General features: G+C 40.2%; 1 protein-coding gene across 1 annotated transcript in view; it reads left to right on the top strand.

Annotated features, from left to right (window-relative positions):
* The first annotated feature begins 1,575 nt into the window (after window positions 1–1,575).
* Window positions 1,576–22,594, top strand: part of MDN1 (midasin AAA ATPase 1) — an 88,764-nt gene continuing 67,745 nt past the window's right edge. The window contains exons 1-20 of the mRNA XM_083608261.1: window positions 1,576–1,843; window positions 5,367–5,593; window positions 6,596–6,820; window positions 7,454–7,561; window positions 7,675–7,867; window positions 9,258–9,470; window positions 10,020–10,151; window positions 10,825–10,928; window positions 11,642–11,756; window positions 12,579–12,769; window positions 13,053–13,134; window positions 13,618–13,713; window positions 14,821–14,933; window positions 15,231–15,379; window positions 15,473–15,533; window positions 16,084–16,289; window positions 17,575–17,678; window positions 18,340–18,484; window positions 19,549–19,645; window positions 20,966–21,079. Of these exons, the coding sequence (XP_083464387.1) occupies window positions 1,745–1,843; window positions 5,367–5,593; window positions 6,596–6,820; window positions 7,454–7,561; window positions 7,675–7,867; window positions 9,258–9,470; window positions 10,020–10,151; window positions 10,825–10,928; window positions 11,642–11,756; window positions 12,579–12,769; window positions 13,053–13,134; window positions 13,618–13,713; window positions 14,821–14,933; window positions 15,231–15,379; window positions 15,473–15,533; window positions 16,084–16,289; window positions 17,575–17,678; window positions 18,340–18,484; window positions 19,549–19,645; window positions 20,966–21,079 (2,774 nt within the window). The 5' untranslated portion in view covers window positions 1,576–1,744. The remainder of the gene's footprint in view (window positions 1,844–5,366; window positions 5,594–6,595; window positions 6,821–7,453; window positions 7,562–7,674; window positions 7,868–9,257; window positions 9,471–10,019; window positions 10,152–10,824; window positions 10,929–11,641; window positions 11,757–12,578; window positions 12,770–13,052; window positions 13,135–13,617; window positions 13,714–14,820; window positions 14,934–15,230; window positions 15,380–15,472; window positions 15,534–16,083; window positions 16,290–17,574; window positions 17,679–18,339; window positions 18,485–19,548; window positions 19,646–20,965; window positions 21,080–22,594) is intronic.

Raw genomic sequence — 22,594 nt, 5'->3', positions numbered from 1 at the left:
TCTAAAATCAACTCATTCTAAAATCAATGCAAGCTCGCACTATTAAGTCTTCAAGGTCCTGCTAGATTATTTGCTGTTGGTGTAAGTACTAGACCTCAAATGAGCAATGGTTCAGCATTTTTAAAAAATGTATCTAGTAATCAATCTTTCATCTCCTAGGTAAAGGGCAAGGGGAAAGGATGACTAAAGTTGGCTGTTGGATAATTTTTTGTGGTTTTGGAAACACAGCAAATGAGATAAGACCTTTGCCACTGGATTTTATGTATGCTTTCCCAGCAGAAAGCCCTGGAGTTCAATGTGACATACTGTCATGTAGTGTATAGCTGCTATAGCACATACAGTTAATTACATCTTGTACCAACTAGTGGTTAAAAAAATTGATTGTAAATTTTCAGATCTCCTTTGACCTAAAAAGTTAACTCTGTCATTTGTTGGCTTTGCTCCAGCTATCCCATATAGTTTTTAAGGTTCATTACAACAGCAGTACTTTTGGTAGCAGCAACTTTGTCTTTTGGCACACAAACTTGTTCGCATGCAACAAAGTGCTTTTGGCCACTTCCATTTAAGGTGCTCTGTGCAATCTAACCCTTTGTATATTTATTTGGGACTTAGTCTGAATAAACTCCAATCAGCTTTATCCCTAGTAAGTGTGTTTAAGATGGCAGCTGTGCAGTCCAGTCCTGTGCAGGTTTAGGTGTATCAGGGACTGTTGCCTAGAAATCAATGGACTTGTAAGCTTAATTTTCCATAAGACTGGCTGGGCTGTTGATGTTTTGTCCCCCAAACACAGGCCCTGCTGTTCGGTACAGTATAGTGCTAGAGGGCCACAACCCTGAGTATTTTCATGCTGTTTTCAAACTATTCCTGCCACCCTTGAAAACCTATTTCTCTCCTGGCTCTAACAGAAACTGATGTAGCTCCATCAACTGGGGAAAGGTTTTGTTGCTGTTGTTGTTTATCAGCACACTTTTGTTTGTTTTAGTTACAGGTAGGTAGCCTTGTTGGTCTGCCGTAGTCGAAACAAAACAAAACAAAATAAAATAAAAAATTCCTTCCAGTAGCACCTTAGAGACTAAGTTAGTTATTGGTATGAGCTTTCGTCTTAGTTGGTCTCTAAGGTGCTATGGTCACGACTGGACCTAATGGTCGGGGTCCCTTTACCTTTACTTTTTAAGGTGCTACTGGAAGGATTTATTTTATTTTATTTTATTTTATTTATTTATTTTGTTTTGTTGTGTTTGTTTGCTCGGAAGTAAGTCCCAATGGGATGTTCCCAGTGCTTTAAAGCCCAAACGCCCTGCAGCCACGGCGTTTCTGTTTTTATCTAACCCAAACCCGGCTTTTGAGGGACTTGCCGCAGAAACCCCGCGCAACTTCAGCCTACAGCGAAGGAGAGAAGGGAAATCCTATTTATCCCAGCGCGCAACGCTCTAAACTATGCAGAGTGTGGCTACGAAGGAAAGTCGCCGTGCATGCTGGGATGAGTAGTTTTTGTGCGCGTGTGTCTCTGCAAGAGGCGGGTGAAAAAGCAAAGGCCGAGACCATCCCTCCTCCGCCTTGGTTTGTCGCTGGGAGATGACGCGGCGTATACACGGGGAAAACGAAAGTCGCTCTCCTTCCCCACGTGTCGCGCAGCAGCAGCGGGTGGCGGAGGGCGCTAGCTGGTTGCCTTCGCGCGCGCACGCCCACCGCCCGTTACCTCGGTCCCGGGGCGAAGGGGAGCTGCTCCGGGAAGGCCGAGGCAATGGAGCACCTGCGTCTCAGCCTGGCGGCTCCGCTGCAGATGGTCGCGCAGAGGAACGAGAGGAGCAGCGGCGAGCTCAGCAGGTTCCTCGCCAAACAGGTGGGAGAGCAACAATAGCGGCGGCGGCGGCGGCGGCGCTCTCTTCGCCCTCCGCAGTCGTGGGGGGAGGGCAGTGATGGACATCGAGCTGGGGGAGGGGGCAGCCAGGCAGCCTTTGCCTGGGGCTGGCCGTCCATCTTCGCTGGCTCGACCCCCGCCCCCCGCGCGCCGTTTCTTCAAAGTGCCTTGTGGGCGGAGGGGGTGGTCTGGCTGGAGAAGGAGAGGGAGCAGAGCTGGGTCTTGCCTTCTTTGTTTTCTCATGGTGGCGGGAGGTGGGGAGGAAAGGAGGCGAGAGTCCCCTCCATGAGCCTCCCAGCGCTTTAAAAGCCCCAAGCAGAGTGGAGATGGTTTAAATTTGTAAAGAGAACCTCTGGATCGCCCAGGAGCTTCGTCTGTTTGTGTTTCCTGTTGTTTTCTTTTTTTGTTTTTAAGAATATACTTTGGCACAATCCTATGTGTTTACTTAAAGTGTTTGTTTTTTTCCCCAACTGCAAGGAAAGGCTGCCTTGTTCAAATGTATATGGAAGATTTCTCACTTCGTTGCTGTAAAGTTGATACTTCTCTGCTTACAAATTTGCAATACTATACACACATGCCTCCACCATTGAGTCTGGGTAGTTGAAAAATACTGTTAGCCCCTCCTGTAAATAAATTCTTATAGCACTTAAAGGAGTGTGTGTGCAGGGCCGAAACTAGGCTTTCTGTCACCAGGGCAAAGACCCAGTTCGGCACACACCCTCAATACATTTGTTCATAAAGGTCATGACAAGTAGTTTGAAAGAGGCTGGAGAAGTAAAATTTTCTGTGTGTGTGTATCTGGCTTTCATTCAATCTCAAAAGAGTAATAGATCATTTGAGAAAATCTAAGAAGTATTATGACTGTATGATCAAAGGGAAGAGATACTGACACACACACACACCCCTTTGACTACAGCCCTGGTGTGTGTTTGTTTATGTATGTACTTCTAGTCCCTTTCAATAAACTGCTAATCATGGAGAAATAAATTATTTTGGTAGTCTGCACAAACAAAAAGATTTAGGACTGATTCAGTCTGTTGCAAACGTTGTAAGCGGAAAGCACATTGGTATGTGGCGAAATATGAAAGTCTTGTGTAGGTCCCCATGTGCTCAGATCACATATATGGTATACAATATTTGCATATCAAAATGAATGCATGTATTGTATGGTTATGGAGCCTGAGACTGCTGGTGATTTTCACTATTTACTCCATCCTCAACAAAGTGCTTTTTGTGTATTAAAAGAGAGACTAATGTTAGAAGGCCTGTGGATTACAAAGCTCTGTAAAGATGAGGGGTCATAATTCAATTTTAGTACAGCATTTTTGTTTCTCTTCATACTAGCATTAACTCTTTAGTAAATTTGCTGTTGCTTAATTTGGAGCTTAATTTGGCTTGCTTTAAAATTAAATTAAACGCACTATTAATATAAAAATTAAACGCACTATTAATAAAAATTAAACACACTATTAATATAAGGGGGAGCTAATTTAATATCTTGTTTGCAAGAAGAATAGGCAGTTCTATTCTCAATTTGAAACTATATCTATCCACATTCTGCAAATAATTTTTTTTCAATGCTTTGCTGTACAATACTGAAAACTTTAAATGTTTCTTTGATAATCCTTTAATCTTCCTGCCACACCAGCGTAAGTCACCACACCCTTGAGAGAACCACTGTGCTAGAATTTAGGTGGAAATCTAAGTTTAGGTAATTTTTAATTGACAAAATAGTAATATGCTAACAGCAGTAACAAAACAGAGGTTGTGCTTGCAGCAAAAATTAGTTTAATTAGAAATATTCCCAACCGCCAAAATACTGTTCTTCCCCCCCCCTAATCATACATTCAGATGGGGCAAGATTTCAAGCTTTGTAGCAAATTGGTTACAGCAACAACGAATTATTTTTACAGCTTGCTTAATCCATCTCTCATTGTTTTACTATAGAGCTTGAGCAAACATTTGGGCAAAGGTTATCTGCTCTCTTTGGACCACAGAGTGCTGTTCTTGTTTACAAGGGCCCCCTTGTTTTATGTAGCACTTTTTCTGAGTAGCTACATTCCCGTCACTGTGATCCAAATGTAGTTTGCAGTGTTGTTTCAGGAAAATATATGTCATTGGGTACAAAACCTTCCATCAGATTTGTACCATAGTGTTTAAAGAGAACTGATTCATGTGCCCATTGAAAAGTAGTTCATTAGAAATGATTTTACAAGGTTGTAATTTGTTTTGGGGGGTTTTTTGTCAAAAGATTCAAAGATTTTCAAGGAATGAAAGCAAAAGTTATCTCCATCTTTCCTAATTCTGTTATGTTACTCTTGGTAGGGCTATAAATTTCTTCCCTAACTACTGTCCTTGGGACTCTTTAGATTAAGCTGTCATCGATCTTTAGGCACTCATTTTGTACAATACTTTGACTGGGATGGGAAACCCATAACCCTCCAGATGTTGAGTGCCATTAGCTTCCGCCAGCATGGCCATTGCTCAGGGATGATGGGAATTGGAGTCCACCTGGATCCCCATCCATGTTCTAAGGGTCTCTGTGTTGAATTTTTAAGAGCCCAGAGAGGCCCACTATATTTATAAGCCAAATTCCTATATTTGTAATCTTGAGTTAAAAAAATGAGGAGAGGGTTGTATTCCTTATACTTGGTTTATTGGAGTCAGAAGGTTGTTAGAGACATGCGATACTCTAGTTCACTGCCCCCTCCCCAATTCCAAGGCAAATGGTGTTTGTAATTGTTCATGTGTATGACACAGGCTGATACCACCCTATAGTAAAGTCACATTGTGTTTTCTTTCTTTTTTAATTCATTTAGAAATGTAGCCTGTCTTGTCATGGTAATTCAGGGTGGGTTAGAAAAACACTTTAAACAAGGAAGGGTGGAATTGGCAGTTTGCTTTCCTAAAAGAGCTGTAAATTAACTTTGTGCACATTTTTGTTTATTTTTGCGTGATAGCATGCCTGGCAGTAACCATCAATTTAAAGGTCTGCAAGAAAAGTAACCTTAAGTTTTTAAGAGCTTATAAGAAGCAACTCATCAAATATGGCTGCCAGTCTCTCGTTTTAGAAAGGCTTGTATGGCAGTTCCAAGTCTCTCATAGTAGAATGAATAAAGGGGGAACAGGAGAAATGTTTATGTTACACTAAGTGTAAAGTACCTTTCCCTCCCATTCTTGCTTTCCACATTCTTCTTCAGCTCTTCCTCCTAGCTTTATCCTATTTCTATGGAGGTTTGAAAAATCTTTTTCATCCCTTTTTGTTGTACTTCTAAGGCAGTTTTCTTCAACCTTGGATTCCCAGATACTGTTGGACTTCAACACCCATCATCCACAGCCAGCTTAGGCAATAATCAGGAATGATGGGAGTTGTAGTCCAACAATATCTGGGAATCCAAGGTTGAAGAATGTTGCTCTAAAGTCTCTTCTATACACAACTTGACTTGTACTGCAGTAGAATACGGGGGCGGGGATCACTCTTTACTGAGCATCTCTTTGTTTTCAGATCTGGAGTCAGCAGGACCGTCAGTGCATCCTCAGTGCCTTAGCACAGTTACTGTTGGATAAAGAATGCACACTCCTCATTGGCCGTCAGTTTCGTCCAATCTTGCTCGATTTGATGGAAAGAAATGCAGAAATAATTAAATCCAGTGGCCAGATCAACCATGATCTTCATGAGAGACTCTGTGTGGCAATGAGCAAACTTATTGGTGATCATCCAGATGTGATGCCGTAAGTCAGTAGATGTCTGGGATTAAGTTTTGCTTTCATGGGAAATTGATTGGTGGACAAGCTGAGGGTTGGTGCACATGGTAGCCAAGCATGGTAGCCAGTTCAGGTTGGATTTACATTCATACAGTCATGAGTAGTGAGCCCAATTTCCACGATCCATATCCCTTTTTGAGGTGTGCTGCAGGAATTTGCAATTGTGCATACCTTTTGTATCACATGTCAAGGGTATCTGCTTGGCTAATTGTTTTAAACCAAGGCCTTGTATTCTATTACATGCTCAATTCAGCAATTACTGAATTGCAACTAAAGCTGCTGTTAGGTGCACATTTACTTGGAAGCGAGCCATACTTTTGACTAAAAATGCATAGGATTGGACAATAAGGGTGATGAAACCCAAGCTTCAGTTTAGGAAAACAAAGATTGAATGGCAGTTAGACCTGCATCTTCTTTAACATAAAGGGGTGTGTGTGTGTGTGTATTTGGTTCAGTGAGAGAGTTTTAAGTGAAAGTTGCTCTTGACAGATGCCCATATTAGACTAGAAGTAAAACTTTTATCCAAGGAGTTTTGAGTAACATGCATACTGTTCCTATCTTGCTACTAGTGAGATCAGAGCTGGGTCTACATCAAGTGTCTTCGGGCTATTGTTTGAGTGTCAAGTCCAGAATACTACTTCCAGCCAGCTGTCCCTACCCCACCACTCACAGAGCTGGCAGGCTGACCTTAATCTCTGATAAACTAAGGAAGTGAAAAAAGTGGTGATGAATTTCAATTTCCCCATTATTTTTATTTTTATTAAAACACAATTTGCTGAAAAGAAGACCATAACTTTTCTTAGGACTTTTTTTTTGGGGGGGGGGCAATTTCTTTCCAAGTTCAGAAAAGCATAGCAGTCTTATTTGTGTCAGGACTTTAATAGGTAAGCATCTGCTTCATCAGATGAGCTGAAACCTCGCTGTTCTAGCTACATTTACATTTGCTTTCAATATCTTCATTTCATGTAGATTTGCTTTGAGATACTTTAAGGATACTTCACCAGTGTTCCAAAGACTGTTTCTGGAGAGCTCAGATACAAATATGGTTCGATATGGGCGACGACGAATGAAGTTAAGGGATCTCATGGAGGCAGCCTACAAATTCCTCCAAAAAGAGCAGGCTGTATTCAGAGAGTTATGGGACTGGAGTGTGTGTGTCCCTTTACTGAGGAGTCATGATACTTTAGTTCGATGGTAAGTTTAATTTTCGTTTAATTTTATATGTCACTTTCAGTGTGTAGTGGGGACTATTTTATTTCTGTCTTACTAATACTTCATGGGGAAAGTAAGGTACAGCAATAAGGGCAGAGAATGACTTGGCCACATTTGAGTTGGATTTGAAACCTACAGTATGGTTACTGGACTACATTAGACCTCTTATTGACAAGAAGAGCAGTTTCTGGTAAGAGGTTGAGGCTAAAATTGCCGGAGTCAAATATGAAGAAAGATTGATTTGGTCATATTGGGTGTATTTTCTTAGAACCTACTACTACTCCTTAATTTTCAGGCCCAGGGGCTGACATTAACCCCACACTAAATTGTGAGACCTACATCCAAGTTCTTTGTTTTTTGTCCTGTTCCATCACTCTTCTCTTACAAATGCAATAACCATAAGGCAGAATGAAAATGGTGGTAGTGCCATTGGTGTGGCCCACTTTAAGTTGGCACATAGACCTGTGCATCAGTGGCCAAATCATTTATTGAAGACCATTGATCAAACAGAGACCATTTGAAGGGACAGGATAGCCTTTTGTTGTTTTTCTCTGAAAGGAACCTAGTTCTATAGACTTAAGATGTAACAGTACTTGAACTACCTTTGCTTCTTAGGTATACTGCCAGTTGTCTCGCACTGGTTACGTGCATGAATGATGAGCATCGGTTATCCTTCCTGAAGAAGATATTTAATCCAGAAGAGTTAATACATTTCAGACTTAAGTAAGTTTCCCCCCAAGATGTCTTTGTGTGTGTGTTTTCAGTTAATATTTTACATGGTAGATTTGTCTCCCATTTGTTCAAAACATTGAAAGATGCACATTTTTGACTGATAGGCTACTGGAGGAATCACGGATGCAGAATGTTGAGTGTGCCCTTGTCCTGGCCAATCCAGACGCAACCTTTTGGAACAAAGAAGAGGAGTTGCGGTACACTCAGGGAGAACTTGTATCTGCTGACCTCTCTGCAAAGGTTGTAGCAGTATGTGGTGTTCTGCTCCCTAGACAACAGTTTGGACCAGGAGAAAATGTAAGTAAAGGACTGATACGTAAGTTAAATTCTTTGGCGCTGATCCTGATCTACCTTTTGCCTACCCCAGCTCTAGGAGATTTCCCTCTGAAAAGAGAGGAATCCTGGGCCTTTGTTTCCCTCAAAATTTCTTCGTAGTGCTACTTTGATGCATTTAAGCATTGATTAAAACCCTGTCCTTCGGTTTTAAGGCAAAAACAAACATGTTTTGTGTAAAAGTTTCTGCAAAATAGTATCCTTCCCTTTATAGATGGAATACACTTTAAGAGCAAGCGCCTTTGAAATCTCCAGTCCCATTCCTGATCCATGCCACTGTGTGTGTGTTTTTCTCTCCGTTTTTGATATCCACAGGCTTGGATTTTAAGTAACATAGAAATCATGGCCTCATTTATCTGTATGAAGTATGCCAGGGGAAGGGGATAAGACAGTTTTTTCTATACAGCTCTCTTTGTTACCAAACAGTCTGCTTCAGAAGGATTCTGAGTGTTGGTAAAATCACCTTGTACCTTTCTGACCGGTGAGAATCTCTGCTAGATCCTTAGGCAGAGATATCACTGTGATCTGACAATAGTGTTTAATACTTGGAGCAAAATACCTTACTTTCTGTCACTCCAGGTATGCAGCTGGCACTCCATGTATTCTGATGATTTAACATAGGGCAATTTCATACATAGAAACATATGAAGAACACAACTTCAAACATAAGTGAAATTCTGAACATAAGTTGAATAAAATTATGCTCTAGAGACTTAATAGGAACAGCTAAAGTCATACAAGATTGGTTCTCTACAAAGTAGAAAGATTAAAAAGTGTCGCTATTAGTCTTAATAATACTATAGGAAAAATGACCAACTATGAGTTTCACAAAATAGCTTGTTTACTGAAGATTCCTTAGTGTGTGTAGTGCAATTGCCTGGATTGGGCCAGGCAATTGCACCACACATATTGTATATGTATTTGAGATGAATCAGAATTTTGAGCATATGCTAAAGTAAGCTGAATCTTTGAAATAACAATAATAAAAAGAATTGACTAGTCATTAAACATGGTCATTGTCCCTCTTCTGGTTAAAACAGCAGCTTCAGAGGGGTCATTGGTCGGTATTTATCTCATCCCCCTGAAGCTGCTATTTGTTCCTGAAGGTACTATTGCAGTAAATGGCACCTTGGAGCAGGGTAAGTGGAACACTTGAGTTTGGTGGGAGGAAGAAAGTGCAAGGGTTTAAATCCCCCTTTAAAAAATGGGTGTGGAATGGGGACATGGATGTGTGTGGCTCTGGGATGCGTAAAAATGGTAGCTTAGCAAATTTGTAACTTGTATTTCATGTTTCTCCATAATACTTGCACCCAATATTATCAGTTGAAAGCATTGTCTTCTCTTGTCTCAGCAGGAGACCATCCTGAACCAATTTGTGTTGGTGAAATCTTCCTGCACAAATCTTCAAAATCTTGCTATGGCTGTAGCTTCACAAAATGCAGTGTTACTTGAAGGACCAGTAGGTTGTGGCAAAACGTATCTTGTTGAATACTTGGCAGCCGTTACGGGAAGGATAAAGCCACCTCACATTCTGAAAGTCCAGCTAGGAGATCAGACTGATAGTAAGGTAATGGAAAATGCATTTTAGTTTTCACTTGCAGTTGTTATTACAAAGTTAATTGCCTTGCAGAAACTGGCTGCGTTCAGATGTAACAATAAGCCGAAAACCATGTCTAACTATGGAATTAGCAGTGTGCACACAGAAATCCCTCCTGCTGCATTCCTCCCCTAGTAAAACATGAGCAAGACTATAGATTACTGGGATGCCTAAAGCAGCCACTATTGGGGCTTTGCTTTAGGTCATGGGTTGTTTGGTGAGGGATATCTCAGTGGCTCGAACACCACAGTAATCCAAACTCATGATTTTTGCTCCTGCTCATACTGTGAGAGGGCACAGCAAGAATGATTTGGCAGTGCTTGTTCCCACTGAGCTTATCGTAGCTGCTGAAGCTATATCTGGCAATATTTATATTTGGTAGCATACCTAGTATGGAAGAAAGCAAATAGAAATAGATACAAACCTCAGAAACCTTATTGTTCGGTAAATATTTGAAGACACTTTGTAAAGTTATATGAATATTATTTAAAAATCTTCCTTGCTTTTTCTTCTTTGTAGACCTTACTGGGCATGTATCGTTGTACAGATGTACCAGGGGAGTTTGTGTGGCAACCTGGGACCCTGACCCAAGCAGTCAGCAAAGGGCACTGGATACTCTTGGAGGATATTGATTATGCTCCTCTGGATGTGGTATGTAGCTGTGCTTTCTAGAGGTAGTCCATAAATACCTTGGGTGAGGCACAGGTATCTTTTTTGGAAGTCATGTATTTTGTAACCAAAGCAAAGGAAACTTAAGGGCACTGGATAAAAGAAAGCAAAAGTTCTCCCCAAAAAGTTAGCATGGTTCTCAATTCCCAGTATATTTTCTTCTTCGTGGGCAGTGATTTTGGGGACACTTGTTACAAACTACTGAATGGACCCTGTCTGTATCTGCTAGTCACTGGTTCTCTTATACACCCACCTCTCACAATCTAGAACTGGAATGTATATGTAAAAGGCTGCTTATTGGGAATGAGATTTCTAAAATTTCTTGTAACATATTTGGTCACCAGCAGAGGTGAAACACATTGTTTCATGCACTGTCTGCTGTTAAGTCTTTTTGGTTGTTGTCATTGATATAAGGTGGGGCATCAAGATAGCCTCATGCATGAGAACATGGCATTACAATGAAGCTTCCTTAGATTTTTTATTTTTTTCTACTGCTATAGCACCACATTCTATGTATGCCCTGCCCCAAAGCAATTTTGGGAAGGCTTCAATGAGTTAAGGTGAGAAAGTCCTGTTCTATGAGTGGGATTCTTCTTGTGGTGCTCTACATCCTGGTCATTGAAATTGTATTCTGTGGTTTTTTTCTATTCCTTAGATTTCTGTATTGATTCCTCTTCTGGAAAACGGAGAACTGTTGATTCCTGGGCGAAGTGACTGTATAAAAGTAGCTCCTGGGTTCCATCTTTTTGCAACGAGAAGGTAGACTGTGTAGCTTTGTTAACACAAGGAAAACTCTTAGCACATGAATCCTTTTGGCAGTGACTAGACAATAGTCATATATATAGGAATGGGGGGGGGAATCCAGTTTTTAAATTGTGTGCATATATAAAGGTGACATGATTTTTGAATTATAAGTATGTGGGGACTCCTTTGCTATTTCTTTTGCAATTTTCCATACTAAGAAATAGAAACTTATCTCCTGGAAAATGATAGCTAGGAGTGTGGGATTATTTTGAAACATAATACAACTCTTTCCCCTGGAATATAAGTGAAAACTAAGCTTGATAAGAGGAATTACCAAGCAGCCATAGGGAAGCCATCATCACTTGGCCTTAATCTTAATATGCAGATAATATTGTCCTGTCTTTACGCTTATTGACATTATACATGTATGAAGTGCTTTGCACGTAGAACGTGCTTGTTGTCGTTTTGCTTAGCCTGCGGGATACAGCTGCCCTATAAGCAATTACTTAGCATTTCATTATTTAAAGACTGTAAAGTGGAAGAATGACAATTGGACAATTGTAGATGGTGAATTCATGTTTCTTGTATTGATGATGTTGGGACTTTGACTCCCTTATCTGGTTGTAGATCTGCAGTGAAGGAGCCTTACAGAACCCTTGAACTTACTCTGTTCTGCACTATAATACTTCTAATGCTTCAATTAACTTGTTCTTTGATTTTTAATCTAGACTCTTCAGTTATGGTGGTGGTTGGTACAAACAGCAAAACAGCCATGCTGCTCTTCTAGATAAATACTGGACAAAAATTAAGCTGAATAATATGCCTAAAGTTGAACTCAGAGAGGTAAATGGTATCAGAAAAAGAACTCTTACTTTGTAAACTGATGTCAAAGTGTTTTCATTTAGAAACAAATGAAAGTAGTCCTAATTTTTGTAGAAGAGGTTGAAACTGTGTCCGTTCCCTTTTCCCCACATGGCTGTGAGAAGTTTAGAAGCATCTGTGTTGTTTGGTTAACCATGGTTTCTTGTGTTGTCCGAGCCAAAAAACTGGGAGGAAATTAGGCTCATTTACATCTCACCAAAACATAGTTTAGCATTATGTCCAAACACAATCCTTGACATGAAAGAAGTTTGTATCCATTCCATAATGGAATGCTTGCTGCTTTGTGCTTCTGCAAGAGAAACAGATGGATGTTGCTGGATTGACTTAACCCGACTGTCCAGCTATGACTTCATATGAAATCATCTTAAATTGTTATTGCCATTTCCTCAGCATAGTATAGCCTGCAGGTTTCCCATATGCATCTTGTTGACCATTGTGAGAACAAAAAACCTGGATTAGATGGTCCATTTGCCCAATCCACCAGGTTCATCTTACTGACTGACATTTCTGTCTAGCAAATGAAGCCTAAGATAAATTTAAGAGCATTACTGTATTTTACAGTGTAATTGTCATGCGAAGAAATTTTCCTTTAAGAGAATTTCAAAGTAAAATTTGATGGTAGGCACTACCCCATGGGACCAGTCCAGGCAATTGTGCAGACTGTAAATGTAGCAAATCTCTGGATTTTAAGACCATTGTCTGCATAGACAAAACTCAATGAGTTATATAATCCTTGGAACACTGTAAAATATTTACTTTAGCTAATGTTATTTTGTTTTTCAGATTCTTCAGAGGAGGTATCCTAAACTTGCTGTAGTAATTGATCGCTTGTTAGAGATTTATGTTGAGCTTACTGGTGATAAACATCTATTGCAAAGCCATATCGCAGACGATGAGAACATAATGGAAGACGCATCACACTTAACCGAAAACAAAAAAAGCCTGAGCTTAGAAGGCAGAGAGTTATCTCTGAGGTATTTTAATACGCAATTAAGCTGATGGATATTTGAGTTTGGGGGAGGCAAATTATCTTTGGACTACTGCTCTCTAGTGTGTTGGAGGCCATTTGCTCTGTTCTTAATTGAAATTCCTAGTGAGAAGGCATTAATTGAATGAAAATGTGGTGAGTTGGCACTTAAAAAAAATAGCCATGCAATTAATGAAGCGAGACTAGCGCTTTTAGCAGTGTGCAGCTGAGGAAAGTTAAATGAAGGACTACTGTTGAGCTGCTTCACATCACTTCTTTTCTTGTGTTAGGGACTTGCTGAATTGGTGCAACAGGATCGCTTACAACTTTGATAGTTCTTCTTCCTCTACTGCACTGAATATTTTTCATGAGGTACGTGTCAAACTGTTCCCTGTTTTTTAGAGTGATGTTGACCTATTCCTTAAAATGTAAAAACCAGGTTGCATTTGGAATATGAACAGGGGGCTGGTTCTGGTGTTGGAAATTTTCCTTGAGGGTCGATCTAACTAGACCTGCTGCTTCACAATGGGGGATTCACAGGAATGGTTGCATAAATCACACAGGAAGAGGCAGCTGTCATTGGGGACATGCCAGGTCCCACAGCTGTTACACCAGGAATTCCATTATGAAGAGAGCTGAAATGTCTGAATTGGCTCGTCCTCTTGTTTTCCTCGTGGAGACATACTAGCGATACATTGCATGAAGCTCAGTTGTATATTTTGACTACAGTGAACTCAAGTATGGAAGAAAAGTAGAACCTCTGATTAAATATTAAATTAGCTTGAATTCTCTCTCTCTCTCTCTCTCTGTCTGTCTGTCTGTCTGTCTCTCCCTCCTGCCACTCTGCTTTGACAGGCGTTGGATTGTTTCACAGCTATGCTGTCCAAGCAAGGAAGTAGACTGAAGATGGCAGAAATCATTGGAAGCCAACTGAACATTTCCAAGCATAAGGTAGACATAAGGAAGAGTTCGCACACATACTGCATTGTGTAATAAATACCCCTTTTGTCAAGAAGGAAAAAAATAGTTTCATGTCTCCTTCACTGCCAAGAAATAATTAAATGATCTAACTGGATAGTGTCCACTCTTGCTTTTCTTCTGAAAGAAGAGAGCCACATGTAACATGGCTGAAATTGGGTGTAGGGATCATGCACATGCACATCGCCACTGGTGCAAGATTCCATTGCCTGATTTGAGGCAGCAGCTTCCCTCCTGCTGCAGCCATAGGCTTCACTAGGAGGCACCCAACCCTTTGGAGGGGAAAAGTGGCTGCAGGGGGGAGCAGCAGCAGCAGGAGGAGGAGGAGGAGTGAAAGAGAAAGTTTGGTTGCATGAGCTGACTTCTGTTCATGTAACAACTGAATACAGCCCAAAGGCCTTGTTCTCACATCACCATAGTTAATAGTTCACTGTAACCATGGTGATCTTGGTCATTTGAATTCTGTCCACTCACACTTGGAGAAAGCAAGTGTTACATTCAAATGAGGGATCATAGTTTGTTTTGTTCCCGGCAAATTACTGTAGCTAAGGTTGTTCTTGATTTGCTGATCATGGTTTGAAGCAAAGCAAATCATGGCCTCTGGTTTGGACATAATGCTAAGCAGGGACTGTGGTCTGTCTGCTCCCTGCTATCATGAGGTGGGGGGGGGACATACAACCCAGAAAGGCACATTCACAATAAATATTTACTATGCCTTACTGTGATGTGCAAACTGGACTTGTGTCTTAACTTTCAATTGTACAGTGGTACCTCGGGTTACATACACTTCAGGTTACAGACTCCGCTAACCCAGAAATAGTACCTCGGGTTAAGAACTTTGCTTCAGGATGAGAACAGAAATCGTACTCGGGCGGCGGTGGAGCGACAGCAGGAGGCCCCATTAGCTAAAGTGGTGCTTCAGGATAAGAACAGTTTCAGGTTAAGAACAGACCTCCGGAACGAATTAAGTACTTAACCCAAGGTACCACTGTACTGCACAACTGCATATGGCAAAGGACTACATCATGTCTTTCTTTTTAGTAAGCTGAGTTCAGTATGTATGCTCTTTATTTACTCTAGACTGAATACTACTGTCAACTTTACAAACCAGAAATTGCAATAAGGGAGCAAGAGGTCTCTGTGGGAAGAGTCCAGCTCTTACGGAAGCAAATTCATGCGCTTCTTGTGCAAAGGTATTGATGCGTTTGTTTGTTTGTTTGTTTGTTTGTATATATTTTAAAATTACTAAGCCACCCTTCAACCAGATGGCTTACAGGTTGATGTACAATAGTGCACTTTTTAAATGTGCTTGTAACTTTAAAATTCCGTGCCAGCATTTTTAATGTCTCATTGAGGTGTTTTTTTTGGAAACCTGGTAATAGAGAGAGATTATATTTGTAGAATTAGTGAATCAAATGCACTTGGAGATGCTTAGCACATAGCATTAGAGTATTGCTAACAGAAGATTTTACCCTTTCATGTATTGGCAGAAAAAAGCAGACCTTTGCTCCCACACGTCCATCATCCGTATTAATTGAGCAGCTGGCTGTGTGTGTCGACAAAGGAGAGCCTGTGTTGTTGGTGGGTGAAACAGGGACAGGCAAAACATCTACTGTTCAATACCTGGCCCACATTACAGGTAAAATGTAGTATAATGCGGGGACTTTGACCAGGATTCTAGAAAAGGTTTGAGAAGTGCTTCAGTGTCTTTTCTGTGTTTTATTTCTTCAAGGGCACCGTTTGAGGGTTATCAACATGAATCAGCAGAGTGATACTGCAGATCTCCTAGGGGGGTGAGTGTCTAATAATTCTGCAAATTGCTGTTGGCAACTGCATCAACAAATCATTTTTTTCACTCGTGACTTCAGATCTTGTATTTAGTAGAAGTGTGCATGGACCCCATTCATAAGAGTTACTGCGTTCAAAAATAGAGAACCATATGGCAAAAAGAAAAGTACATAGAGCAACATGAAATGGGGTGTGGGATTCCATGGATGTGGTAATGACAAGTACAAGGACAAGGGAATGTTCAGTCTTGGGGCAGGGAGAGATGTTGGAATGAGCGGTGCCATGTAGCTGTGGGATGAAATTTTTGTCATTTTGTGTACCTGAAAAAAAAAGGGTAAGTTCTCTTATATGTTTCAGCCGGTCTCTAATTTTCAACATGTTCAAGTCATCTGTTTAGTAATGGTGTGCAGGGGCCACCAGATTCACCTTTTATCTGTTATCAGATCCGCTGAGGCTGGTTTGATTTTCACCTTGTCCGATCGTACTGAGCCTGGTCTTGCCACATGTCGCTGCCGGAGTTTTCAGTTAACACATTACTGTTTGCCCAATTTACAGCTATAAGCCGGTGGATAACAAACTGATTTGGTTGCCCTTGCGAGAGTCTTTTGAGGAGCTTTTTGCACAGACGTTTTCCAGGAAACAAAACCAGACTTTCTTGGGGCACATCCAGACATGTTACAGACAGAAGCGCTGGCATGATCTTCTCAAGCTGATGCAGCATGTACACAAATCTGCCATTAATAAGGAAGCTAAAGAAAATGGTAAACTTCCAAGTTCTTAAAATGGGTTTCTGTTTGAGGATGGGCAGGGTAGAAATCAAATAAATAAAACGAGAGATTTAAGCGGAACTTGCATTCTTAAAGTTGGGTGGACTGTGCTTCAGTATGCATTTGGCAAGGGAGATACAGTGTACCTCGGGTTACAAACACCTTGGGTTACAAACACTTCGGGTTACAGACTCCGCTAACCCGCAAGTAGTACCTCGGGTTGAGAACTTTACCTCAGGATGAGAACAGAAATCGCGTGGCGGCGGAAGCCCCATTAGCTAAAGTGGTACCTCAGGTTAAGAACGGTTTCAGGTTAAGAACGGATCTCTGGAACGAATTAAGTTCATAACCAGAGGTACCACTGTACTAGGTGTGATTTTTCCCTAGAATTCAAATATGGAGAGATCAGCAGTGGAGGGAAAAAAGCAATTTTTCTGCAGTAGAAAATAGCATTTTCTGATACATGATCCAATATCATTCCTGAAGCTTAGTGGGTGTGGATCTGATCAGTGACCTGGGTGGGAGATGCTTGGGAGTCACAGTTAAGCCATCCTGAACTATTTAATGAACAGTCAGATAAAAGGACAGAAAGAATTTAACATTCTCACACATCATCTTTGACTGAAGAGGTGAAGGTCTTGTTAAAGTTGTACAAACTTTATCCCAGCCTAATAATAGTAATAATAATAATAAACGCTTGACTGCATTTTAAAGGGGAAGGTGAAAGGGGGGAAGGTTATTGTTTTGTTTGTTACTATGTTTCGTATTTTTGTGTTTTCATATTGTAAACTATCCTGTGGTCCTCAGTTGACAGGCAGAACAGAAATTTAATAAATAAATAAAGGTAAAAATAAAATACTGCTCTGAAGTGGAAAGAGATACAGTTTAAGTAACTAGCCTTCTAAGGCTGAATCCAGATGTGTTCAATAAAAATAACAGATTTGTAAGCATTCCTTTGTTTAAACAGAGGAGGTGATTGCATATGCATTACAGATGACTGGAGCATTACTTGACCTCAAACATTACTCAGTCCAATGAATTCCAACTCATTCAGTTCATTCATTTTAATGTCCCTGTTCTGCTAGTAGGATTTAAATTGCATAAAATCACTGGTCTAAAGGTGATTGTCGGAATAACTGGACTGTTCTCTTCAGAGCGGCTTATGTTATATTCAGAGTTGTTTTGTACTATGGCAAATTCTATTATGTGGTTTCATGAACTTGAATGTTTTTATCTTATCTTACGTTTACTATAGCTTGCCCTTTTTTTTTTTTTGTAGGCTCACCATTGAAGGAAAAGTGGGAAGAACTTGGTATCCGCTTAGACCATGCAAAACAACAGATGAAGATGACAGAAAATGCTCTAGTTTTTGCATTTGTAGAGGTAGTCCTTTTGTGCAAAAGAGCATATTTGTCCATAAGATGCATATGAAAGTTACTTTATTAAAATAAAGTTCCAGCTGCAGCTTGTTAAAGGTGCTGGGAATTACAGATCTGTGAGGGGTAAATTGCAGTCTCCAGGATTCTTTGGAGGAAGCAGTGTGCTTTCAAATGTGTGATGTGGATCACACACACACAGTTTCTGGTTTTTTTTGCCTGTGGAGGCGGTCATTTGATTTCAGGCTAGCCAGGTTTCACTTAATGTCCTTGTGTGATGAGCACCTTTACTCCCCTTAGTCTTGGCTGAAAATGAAGGTGAAATAGATTTCCTCTGCAAGCCAGGAAGAATGAGTCCTCATTGAGGAAAAAAGTTAATGCTGCAAAGGGTTTGGTGCTAGGTAAAAAAAAGTAGGTACAACTAGAAGCACCTTAGAGGGGTTTGCAGATATTTAACTGTTATAAGGCAAAAGCAGTTAATTAAATGAGGAGTTTCCACTCCACCAACTTGCTTAAAAACAATGTAAAAGATGGAATTCTGCTTATACCACTGTGGAATTATCTGGTCCCTCTAACTATAAATGCAGTTTTCAAAACGTAGTCCAACTAGAGGGCAGCTCCAGATGCCTATCAAATGCTAATTTTGAGTCTTTTTGTCTTTTTTTAAGGGCACCTTGGCACAAGCAGTGAAAAAAGGAGAATGGATTCTACTAGATGAGATCAATTTGGCAGCAGCAGAAACTTTAGAGTGTCTGAGTGGTTTACTTGAAGGATTATCTGGTTCACTGATACTGCTGGATAGAGGAGACACAGGTATTGTTTTTGTTTTTTGTTGCAGTAAGTTTTCCTGTTCTGCAGTGGTGTATTTTTTCAGTTCCTTTTTTTTAAAATGAGAGTTTGAAATTAATGGTTTCAAGTCATCTAAGTTCATTGACCCATAGATGAGCATCTAAAGATGTGACAGACCCAGAAGCAAATTATTAGTTATGTAAATGAAATAAACTCAAGAAATTTGAGTATATAATCCACAATATAATCACCATTACGAGGAATTGCAAAAAAAGATTATATTACTCATAAAGGAGGTGCTGATCTCTAAATATCCAAGCCCTTTATTTCTGATGCTCATAGAGCCTAATCAGTTTCTCTGCGCTATGTCTTGTAAACTTTTTCACACCCATGTCACCCTCTGCACAGTCACATAAACCCCGTGGGTCAACGTTGACCACTTTAGGAAGCCCTGTAAACTGATAGCTGAAAAACTCACATCTGAATACAGTGGTACCTCGGGTTACATACGCTTCAGGTTACAGACTCCACTAACCCAGAAATAGTACCTCGGGTTAAGAACTTTGCTTCAGGATGAGAACAGAAATCGTGCTATGGCAGCAGCAGGAGGCCCCATTAGCTTAAGTGGTGCTTCAGGTTAAGAACAGTTTCAGGTTAAGTACGGACGTCTGGAACGAATTAAGTACTTAACCTGAGGTACCACTGTGATACTATCTTTTCACTCTTTTGATTCCCGATAACTTAAGAGATTAGCACGTGGGAGTTTTCTCCTGAAGAAGAAAATTGCAATTCCTTGTCCATGCTGTCCCTTAGCTTGAAGAACAGCAAGTTCCAGAGGACTATGAAAAAAGACCCTTTTGTTTTCATCTTTGCTTTTAAGGATAGCTTTCTCTGAAGTTTGAGAGTAGGTTTTCACCAGCTAGGACAACCAATTGGCTGTGTATGAGTTTTTCCTGTTTGCTTCTTGAACTTCTGTTTTTAATTTTCCTTAAATGGCTGTTTCATGCTTTCTTGTTTGTATGCTTCATTTGTTTTTATGGGGCCAAACAGCGCTGTAATTTGTTGGTTGTGCATTTTTTTCCTTGTAGAGCCCCTGGTACGTCATTCAAATTTTCGTTTGTTTGCCTGCATGAACCCAGCTACTGATGTTGGCAAAAGAAACCTCCCTCCAGGAATACGGAACAGGTAGATACAGAACGTACATTTTTACAAAACCATTTTAAAGCTGAGAACAACTTGTAGCTCTTGAGGTGTTTGCAGTAGCCTAGAATGTTGTATTTCTTTTGGTCTGTGTTGCATACATCTCTGATTGGCATGCAGTAGCTTAAGGGATATGAGGGACCTGTTTGTATTAAGACTCTTAACTCCCCATCCTCATCCCTGCTATAGCTGAAGCATGCTGGTGAGCTGCTATGTTGCAAAATACCTTTTGCTGCCAATCTCAGGAATAATAGACGTTGCACACTCTCTTTGAGAGCTGCAGTTGTCTTCAAGTGTCCTTTATGTCATCAGGTTCAGAGTTGGTTACTAGAATTATATAGTGGTCTCATGGGAAAGATAAAAGGAAAATGATCTACATTGCTCTGTTGGCCATCTTCTGATTGTCAGCATTACATGTTAGCTACAAAAACAGCTGGATAAAAGGCTGGTTGGGTATATGAGTGGATTTTATGCTCACTTTGATCTTTCATAGCCCATGCAGTCCAAATTAGCTAGGCAAGCAAGAGCTGATGGTAGCTTGTCAAGTGTTCATTAAGCACTAGATTCTACAGTTGCACTTTCATTTCCCCACTGAATTGCTCAACAGGTTTTGACTTACAAACAGTGTGACAAATGCATGGTGTTATCACTGCCCCTGCAGAGCTCAAAATAATTCAGCAGCAATATCATAGAAAACCCAATACCCTAGGTTTTAGTGTATAGCAGATGAAAGGATTCCGAAATTTACCTATGTTAAAAGGTCATGCGTTTTTCCAGAAACAACTAATGCTGAGATAAGCCAATAGAAGTGCAATTTAAATATTTTTGCATGTTTTAATTTTTTTTATTTTTAATGGTATGTTTTAACTTTTGGGGTTGTATTCAGTGTAGCGCTAAGTATGCTTTGTGTGAGAAGAATGACTTCTGCTTGCATGGCAGGACATCTCTCCCCCCCCCTTCCCCTGTGTGTCCCCTAATCTGTTCTGGGGTTTCCCCAACCTTCTAGAAAGGTTTGTGGATGGGGGGCCCGTGCTCCAAGACCAAAGGCAGATGTTTTCCTAGGCTTGCTACCTGACTCCTTTTTAATTACAGCTCTTGGGGGGTTGACCCTGGGACCTTCTGCATGCTGAATTATGTGATTTCTAAGTAATCTGAAGCTTTCACTGAATGTTACTCTATTACTAGTCTTTAATTCAGTACGTTTGTAATTGGTTGTGATGTCGACAGGCTAGGGTCCATGATCAAATATCAGACTTTGGTATCAATAAGCAGACAGGTGTTTTACAATGTAATGTTGTCTTGTAGGTTCACTGAACTTTACGTAGAAGAGTTACAAAATGAAGGAGACTTGCAGATTCTTATCATGGATTATCTCAAAGGGCTGAACGTGAGCAAGAGCGTAGTGCAAGGGATTGTAAAGTAAGTTTTTGATGAACAGAAAGTACTGTATAAATTGTAAGATTTGATAGAGTCTTTGGGAAGGTTTTGTTGTATTTAACTTGTAGCAGTGCTTTTTCGGGGGGGGTGGAGATGTACTGGTACGCATACCCCTAAACATTTCGTGAATCTAAGTTTGGCCTCATTAAGGCACAGTGTTTCGATATGAGTCGGAAAATGAGAGTACCCCTAAACATTCTTTAAGAAAAAAAAGCAGTGACTTCTAGTGTGGTATTTCTGAAACGGGGGTAGTTAACCTGTGGTCCTCAAAAGTTGCTGCACTGCATCTCCTATCATCCCTGACCTTTGGCTACACAGGCTGAAGGTGATGGGAATTAAGAGTTCAGATTGCGCTTTTCTGCCTTTTGAACTTCCTCTATGAGTTGCCATTTCTTTGAGCTCATTACAGTTCAGAATGTCAAATAATTTATTTAAATTGTGCACCAGATTCGAGATGTGCATCCCACTTGCTTTCCATGTTTTTACTAAATGACTATGAGCTCCACTCCCTGAGTATCATTGTCTTAACAAATATCACTGTCAGTCAAGAAATATGGGCTTTTTCCTGCTTTTCTAAGCCCCAATATCTGAATAAATTTTAATCAGAAGCCTTGAGTATTTCAATTTTATTCTACGAGTATTAGCGTAACATGGATGCCCTCTTCTCTCTGACAGTGGTTCAAAAGTTCATTCTAACTCTAAACTCCTGAAATTTCTGAGGAATTTTCCTGTTTAAAGACTTTAATTTCTTTAGAAAGCTATTTATTATTGGATAATGTATTATACCACTTTATTTTTCTGTTGCTGGGGTGAGATTAATATGAAGGAAAAATCATTTATTTTTAGCCACTGTTTTTAATAATCTTTTGGATATCTTAAATACCTAAATAAAATTATCAATAATTTAAATGTTATATTTTATAATATACGCTTTTATAAAACGCTTACAGGTTTCTTTATGAGTTTTGTTAAATGGATACATCTGAATATTTAGGGACTATCTCATAGAGGGCCTCACTCTGTATATACTGCAATACACGACTCCAATTTCTATGAGTGGTGTGAAATTGCAGGGGTCCCATACATGATAAACCCAGGATCTGAATTTCTTTTGGAAAAATGGGGCACACTGGAGCCTCTGGTGTTTTTATGATATATGGTTTATTTACGCATATATACAACATGAAGCCTAAAAGGAGAATCTGAGCATTATACCCATACAGATGGTCCCTTGCTCTTTCATAGCTGTGCTCCACTTCTAGGCAAGGGAACATTTTGACTTAGTACAGACATTTAGAATTGAGCTTATATTTTATGGCAGTTTTCTCTAACCTGGTGCATTCCAGGTTGTTGTTTTTACACCATCTCCCATCATATCTGTTGGCCAAGCTGATTGGGATTCATGGGAGTTGTAGTCTTTCACCAGATGTTCTGGAAGACTGATAGATGATATATAGACTGAGCCTTACCTGGGTTGGTTAGCAACGATGTGGAGTG

The sequence above is a fragment of the Podarcis filfolensis genome (genome assembly GCF_964270895.1).
Source record: "Podarcis filfolensis genome assembly, chromosome: 3".
In the NCBI taxonomy this organism is placed as follows: domain Eukaryota; kingdom Metazoa; phylum Chordata; class Lepidosauria; order Squamata; family Lacertidae; genus Podarcis; species Podarcis filfolensis.
The sequence above is the reverse complement of the archived record's forward strand: the minus strand, read 5'-3'. Positions and strand labels throughout refer to the sequence as shown.